General features: G+C 45.9%; 1 protein-coding gene across 1 annotated transcript; it reads right to left on the bottom strand.

Annotated features, from left to right (window-relative positions):
• Window positions 1-839: 839 nt before the first annotated feature.
• Window positions 840-2,231, bottom strand: NYX (nyctalopin). Its single transcript, XM_049766897.1, has one exon. It carries the CDS (start codon window positions 2,229-2,231, stop codon window positions 840-842), a length of 1,392 nt encoding a protein of 463 aa, XP_049622854.1.
• Between the last annotated feature and the right edge of the window lie 5,012 nt (window positions 2,232-7,243).

The raw sequence follows: 7,243 nt of genomic DNA, 5'->3' as shown, positions 1-7,243 counted from the left end.
AAGTCACATGCATGTTAGCACATGAAAGAAAACTGGTTTAACCTTTTACTACAATCTTGGGAATTTACAGGGCCGGTGAGGTGGCGCTAGAGGTAAGGTGTCTCCCTTGCAAGCACTAGCCAAGGAAGGACTGTGGTTCGATCCCCCGGTGTCCCATATGGTCCCCCCAAGCCAGGGGAAATTTCTGAGCGCTTAGCTAGGAGTAACCCCTGAGCATGAAACAGGTGTGCCAAAAAAAAAAAGGATATTTGTCCACTCCCCTACCTTTTGGCTGAGGGCAGCACTGGGAATAAGTGTGTGGTAAATGCAACAGATCTTTGTTTTACACTCCCCCCCCAAACATCTCAGATGCTAGGAACCACCCCCACAGCATTGGAGTGTAAGACCCTCTTCAACCACATCTCCTTCTCTCCTCTCCTGTTCCTCTTCCTATAACTTCATGTTGCCAGGCACCTGGTAGGGTGGAAGAATTGTAATAGCAATTGTATTAGCATAGCTTCTAGTACTTAACCAAAAGACAGGCACTCCAATTCAGCCATTATTAATGTGTCCTGGAAGATGGAGGGCAAAGGGTGAGTATGGAGTCCCATAGTCATAGGAGCTTCCAAATTACTGGTTTTCTCACAAGAAGACACACATATGCATTATTTTTTTTGCTTTGACAACTGATGCCCATGTGACATGAGTAGAAATATGTCCCACTGCCCCCATCTCTGGTGATGAATCATAGTTCCTCTGCACTGGACTGTAGCCACCACCACCACAAACACCTTCAAATTCAGTTAGCTAAACTTTCCTCCACTGAGTGGAGCATTTGAGCCACCCAATGCAGAGTCCGGTCAGTGTGTGTGCAAAATGAAACCCACATGTTGGGCTATGCTGACCAGGAGACTGGAGCCCAGAAGCCACGCAGAGTTTTGGCTAGAACCTCTTGATTCCTTGGAGGGAAGGCTGGGCCACAGCGAGGCATTGGCCAGCTGTTTGGTGGTGTTAGTGTCTGCTGCCACAGTCTGAGGCGCCAGGAGCTGAGAGAGGAGGCTGCTGAAGCTGCTGACTCTGGTGGCCGTCGGCTCTGGGGACAGGCCTATGCGTGCAGTTGTGCCATTCAGCTCCACAGGATCTACACAAAGGCCGCTGGAGGAGTGCTCAAAGGCCACCTGTTTGAGGTCCAGGCCAGCCACGGAGCCTGGGGAGGCGCAGGTCACATCAGCCATGCCACCAGAGCTCTCCAGCCAGGCTTGCAGCCACTCCATGTGGCAGTCACAGTGCCAGGGATTGTGGAAGAGAAAGAGACGGCCCAGAAAGAAGCCAGGCTGAAAGGCGGCTCCTTCGAGTACAGCCAGATGGTTGCCATTGAGGTGCAGTGCCAGGAGGCCAGAGAGGTTCTGGAAGGCACCTTCCTCCACCCAGGCGATGCGATTACGGTCCAGGTAGAGCAGTTCGAGCTCAGCTAACTCTGCAAACCAGGCCCGCTGCACAAAGCTCAGCTCATTGCCACCCAAGTTGAGAGTGCGCAGGCTGTGCAAGCCCTGGAAAGCGTCTGGCGGTAGTTCAGACAGCCGGTTGTCATGGAGCAGTAAGTGCTCCAGGGCTCTGCAGTCTCTGAAGGCACTGCCATGCACAGTGCGCACCCGGTTACCATGCAGTTGGAGCGAGCGCAGGCGTTGCAGGCCCAACAGGGAACCAGACGCCACTGCCTCAATGCGGCCATGCTCCAGCTGCACGTGAGTCAGGTTGGCCAGGCCACGCAGAGCTCCTGGCACGCGGCTGAACAGGTTGTAGAAGGCAGTGAGCTCACGTAGAGACGGCAGCTCGGCCAGCAGGCGCTCGGGCACGCTGAAGAGGCGGCAGGCAGCCAGGTCGAGGCTACGCAGGCGGCCCAGCGCAGTGAAGGTGCGTGCGTGCAGGTAGCGCAGGTCGTTGTTGTGTGCCAGCCGCAGTTCAGCTAGGTGCGGTAGGCCCCTGAAGGCTCCAGGCGTGATGAAGGTCAGGTTGTTGTGGCTCAGCGACAAGTGGCGTAGAGATGGCAGCTTGCCAAAGGCCCGTTCACTCAGGAAGCGCAGGCCATTGCGGTCCAAGTCGATGGCAGCTGCCTCCCATGGGAAGTTGGCCGGCACCTGCATGAGGCCAGCACGATTGCAGTTCACCAAGCACCCTTGCTCGGTGCTGCTGCAGTGGCAGAGGGCAGGGCAGGTGCGTGTGCAGGCTGCTGTAGCTCTGGGGGTGGCCATAACCATAACTGTGACCCTGGCACTGTAGAGAATTAGCTCTGCTGCCACTGCTGTAGACAGGGTGTCAGAGAAGGGGAGAAAGATGAAAAAAGGAGCAGTCACCAGCCAAAGTGCCGCCCTAAGCAAAATCTTAATTGTGCATAATTGATAGTTTGAGGGTTGCTCCTTCTAGTTCTCATTCTTCCCACCCAGCCTATCCACAAAGGCTGCGCATGGGTTTCCCCCACCTATGATGCTCTCCCTCTTTACTTTTTACTGATCTTTATTTTCTTTTAAGGTTTTGGAACACTCCCAATTAGGCTCATGAGGCATGGGGTGCCCAGGAATAGTACTCATGGCTCCCATATGCAAATCATGCAGTTATCTCCTCCCCTGACCAGCTTCCAACTTACCTTAATCAAGAACACCAGGCTGGGGTTCCAAGTCTGAATCCGTTTTAATTTCCAGCCCCCTTAAAAACATAGGGATTGTTTCTGTGGTGCTGAAGGAGTAATGCAGTGGGATGGGAAATAGGTTTGCAATGGTGGCATTGGAACTCAAGACTTTCTACAACCTCTACTGCTTGGCCTACTTTCTTGGCCTCATTCTGACCCAATTCAAAAGCTCCCTTCTGCCTGTATCACCACTTGTGCTCTCCTAGAAGGCGATCTAAAGCATCTGTTATCTGCATGTGTAAGGGTACTTTCAGGGCTTCACTGTGACTACTTGTGTTCCATTTCTATGATGTCCTCATACGATTGCCACTTGTCATGTGGCAGTTAAGCATTTAAAATGTAGCTATCCTGAATTAAGAAATGCTGTAAGTATAACTTACCAGATTTCAAGGATCTTACACCTTCCCCCCCAAAAAAGTCAAAATAATGGAGCCAGAGGGATAGTACAGCTGGACGGGTGCTTGTTTTGCATGCAGCCAACCTGAAGTGAACTCCCAGTATCGTATAGGGTCCCCAAGGCCTGCTGGAAGTGATCCCTGAGTGCAGAGCCATGAGTAAGCTCTTAGCACCACTGGGTGTGCCCCTCTATGCCCCCCAAAGGGCAAAATATCTCATCAATAGTTCTTTGGGGCACCATACCTGGCAATTTTTAGAGGTTATTTTTGGCTCTGTTTTCAGGAATTATGTAGTAGAGCTCAGGGGACCATATAGGATGCCATGGATCAAGCCTGGGTAAGCTGCATGTTAGGTGAATGACCAACCAACTGTACTATTGCCTTGGCACACATCATCAATCAGTTTTGCTTCAGATGTTGAGAATTAAAACCAGGGCCTGGTACATGCAGGGCATATGTTCTACCATTGAGCTACATCTCTGTCCTCCTCAGTAATTTTTATATTATCTCCTGAAATGATGTTTTCAGTATACTAGTATACTAGGTATACTAGGTAACCCCTTTTTAATGGGGTGATATTGAAAATTTAAACATGTGGGCTACAGGGGCTGAGCCTGCCAGGAGTGATCCCTGAGTGCAAAACCAATAGTAAATCCTGAGCACCCATGGGTGTGCCCCACAAACATAAATAAATAAATAAACAAACACATGATCTACATTGGGTTTCTATTACTTCTTTTTTTGTTGTTTGTTTTGTTTTGTTTCTTGGGCCACATCCGGTGGCGTTCAGGGGTTATTCTTGGCTCTCTGCTCAGAAATCGCTCCTGGCAGGCTCTGAGGACCATATGGGATGCCAGGGATCGAATCTGGGTCTGTCCTGGGTCGTCTGCATGCAAGGCAAACGCCCTACCGCTGTGCTATTACTCTGGCCCCTGGATCTTTATTAGTTCTGCTCTAGAACCTTCTCTCTTATGAATTTAATCCCTGGGATTGGAGTGATAGTACAAAGTTTAGGGCACTTGCCTTGCATATCCTACCCAGATTTAATCCCTGTCATTCCATATGGTACCTGAGCTCACCAGGAGTGATTACTGAGTGAAGAGCCAAGAGTATTCCCTGAGCATCTCAGGGTATGGCCCCAAAACCAAAGAAAGAAATTCAATCCCTGGGATCAGAGGGATAGTAGAGAGGGAGGGCAAGGGAACTTGCCTTACAGGCAGCAGGCTTAGGTTCTATCTTAACGTTTTACATAGTCCCCTGAGCCTCACCAGGAGTGATCCCTGAGTGGAGAGCCAGAAGGAACCCCTGAGTATTGTAGAATAAAAGCCTTTGAATGGGGTGGATGGTGGTGTATCAAAAAAATCAGGGGGTAAAAGAGAGACTCTAGCCCCTAAAAACTCCCATTGACGGGCAAGATCAATAGTACAGTGGGTAGGGGGTTGCCTTGCATGCAGTCAACCCAGGTTTGATCCCTGACATCTCATATTGCCCCATGAGCCTGCTAAAATAAATTCTGAGTGCCACTAGGTGTGGCCCCCAAAATAGAAAAAAAAACCTTCCATTGAGTAAATTAAGTCACAAGAAGATGGGAGAATTAGGAACAGGAGATTGGTAATGAAAGAAAAGCTCATCCATTTGGAGGGTCAGGGAAATGAAAGTTTGAGTCACACCTGGGGGCTAGTCTTAGCTCAATACTCTATGGTACAGGGGACCTCTCCTTACAAAGCATACAAACTATCTCTTTGAGCTACCCCCATGCCTCCTCAATCTTTTTTCTTCAATTGTCACTAAAAATTAAGCTGTATAGAGAGCATATTAAATTAACTCTCAGTGACTGTCTTACACATCTCAAAAGAATCAATGTAGACAATGCACAATTCATTTCCATTCCCCAGACCTTGCTCTCTGGACACTTTTATCATCACAGGATATAAAAGTGTTTACAAATTAATTATGTTCAGAGCATTTAAGTGAAAGATCAGATAAAGATTTCAAAAGACCTCTTGCAGAAAAGCAGAATGGCTTGGTCCACTGGCCCAGTGGCAGCCAGTGGTTCCAAACCCCATGTTGAGTTTCCATAAAGGAGGCAGCCTAGGTTTTATTTTCTCACCAAGGAGCAACTGGCAGGTGGAGTATTCTCCACCTAAAATTCCTGCATAAAAACCAAATTTATGCAGATAACCATATTGACCAATCCTGTCCTCAACAGTACTCCCAAATCCCTAGTAGACACTCTTCTCTCACCCCATCCCTCTGGCTGGATACACATTATTCTGGTGGGTCTATCCACACTGATGGGAATCTGAACCAATGACCACAGGGCCTGTGTACACAATATGCTTGTGACCACATCAGTAGATTTATGCAATCTCCAGTGAATTTTCAATATGTCTATTGTGAGCACTCTATGGTTGTTCAACTGCTGGGAAGGAGATTTACCTCTTCTAGACTTAGCAGGAGAATACCCATCCCTTTGAGCAACTCTTCAATTATCAACTGTACCTTTTTCAACATTCTGGTGAGAAGGCTAGACTTGGCCTTTTCCCTTTCCTGAAGAACTGTGAATTAGACACCATGCTGCCAGCCAAGTATTTTGATACAGTGCTGAGCTTGACTGTTAATAGAGCTACTGGGCTGAAGAGACACCCTTTAGAGACAGGGCCAAGAATAGAATCTATCTCTGGATGTCATCTGGACAGAGGTGAAACCTTTTTCAATCAACTCTCCCAAATGGATGTAGAAGGCATCAAATTTCCTTATAAAGAGTACTTCTTTCTACTCTCACCTTTTGAATTAAGACAAGTGCATGCTCAACTATATGACTGTTTCTCTTCTACAGTAGCTCATATTATCCTGGGCTCATGGTATATTTCAGTAAATAATTGCAAAATTAGATGCAATTGATGCTTTCATTGGCAATAATTCCTGTTGAAAGATGTCATTGTTTTTGGAAGACTCTGTTAAGAAAGTTGTGAGATAATGATGGATATAACCAATTTGCTTGTATAACACAAGCAGTAAAAATATGCCAATTTAAAAAACACACAAGCAAAGAGTGAAGGTACCTATGGTGTACCTTTATTATCTTCAAAGTGTTGGTTGTTGGTTTTTTCTTTAAATATTTTGTCTTTGTAACACACCTAGAAATGCTTGGAAATTATTACTGGCTCTAATCAGGGAGCACTCCTGGTGATGCTTGGGGAGTGAATCTGGGTTGGCATTATGTAAGGCAAGTGCTCTATGCATTGTACTCTCTCCAATCCCACTTTCAATTTTTAACACTGTGATTGTATTAATTCTTTAAGAAAACAGGAAAATTTTATTTTAACCTTGGACTAAAGATTAAGATGATCTGGGGCTGGAGAGATATGGATAAAGCAAAGCAATTTTTTTGCACACAGCTGATCCAAGTTCAATACCCGATACCTCATCTGGTCCCCTAAACCCAACAGAAGTGTTCTCTGAACACAGAGCTAGGAATAAACCCTCAGTTAACTCAAGTGTAGTAAAATTATTAAAACTTAGGAATCATAGCAATTAGGAACAATAAAAAAGGTATTGGGTCATTGAGTGATATCTAAATGAAATCACATTCTTAGAAAATACAGTGAAACTTTAGTACTGGTTTACCCAATATGATAACTAAATATGTGCTAAGGAACCCAGAACATCAGGAACCAAAATAACAAAAACTATCTTGGGGGAAGGGTAGGATCTATTATCAATTATGGTAGCAGAGCTTATGCTAAGAGTATAAACTCTGGGGAAAATACTTTTCAAAAATATCTGCTGCACAACACCTTCATACAATAAAAGAAATTGGGAAAGAACCCTAAAACTAATGATCAGAAAATGGAAACAATACTCAAAATAAGTTAACAGACAATAACAGATGTTTCGACAAATATAATAGGTACAACATAAGAATCATTGGGATCCCAGAATGGCAGGAAGAAAACCCCTGTGAAAAAGCAATGAAGGCATAATTGCTGAGAAGTGGTCAGAAATGAAGAGTGCTTTCATTTACATTCTGGACACCATCTTAAAGAGACCTGAATAAAAACATCCCAAGCCACATCCTAGTCACAATGATGAAAACCTCAGAGATAGAAAATTCTGAAAGCAGCAAGATCAAAAAGGGATGCTGCATACAAATAAGCATCTTTATGATTTACAGCAGCTT

Source organism: Suncus etruscus, chromosome X, assembly GCF_024139225.1.
Source record: "Suncus etruscus isolate mSunEtr1 chromosome X, mSunEtr1.pri.cur, whole genome shotgun sequence".
Taxonomy (NCBI): Eukaryota; Metazoa; Chordata; class Mammalia; order Eulipotyphla; family Soricidae; genus Suncus; species Suncus etruscus.
The sequence above is the reverse complement of the archived record's forward strand: the minus strand, read 5'-3'. Positions and strand labels throughout refer to the sequence as shown.

Coding starts and splice junctions, on each gene's coding strand:
- NYX (XM_049766897.1), bottom strand. CDS start 2,231: ATGGCCACCCCCAGAGCTACAGCAGCCTGCACACGCACCTGCCCTGCC.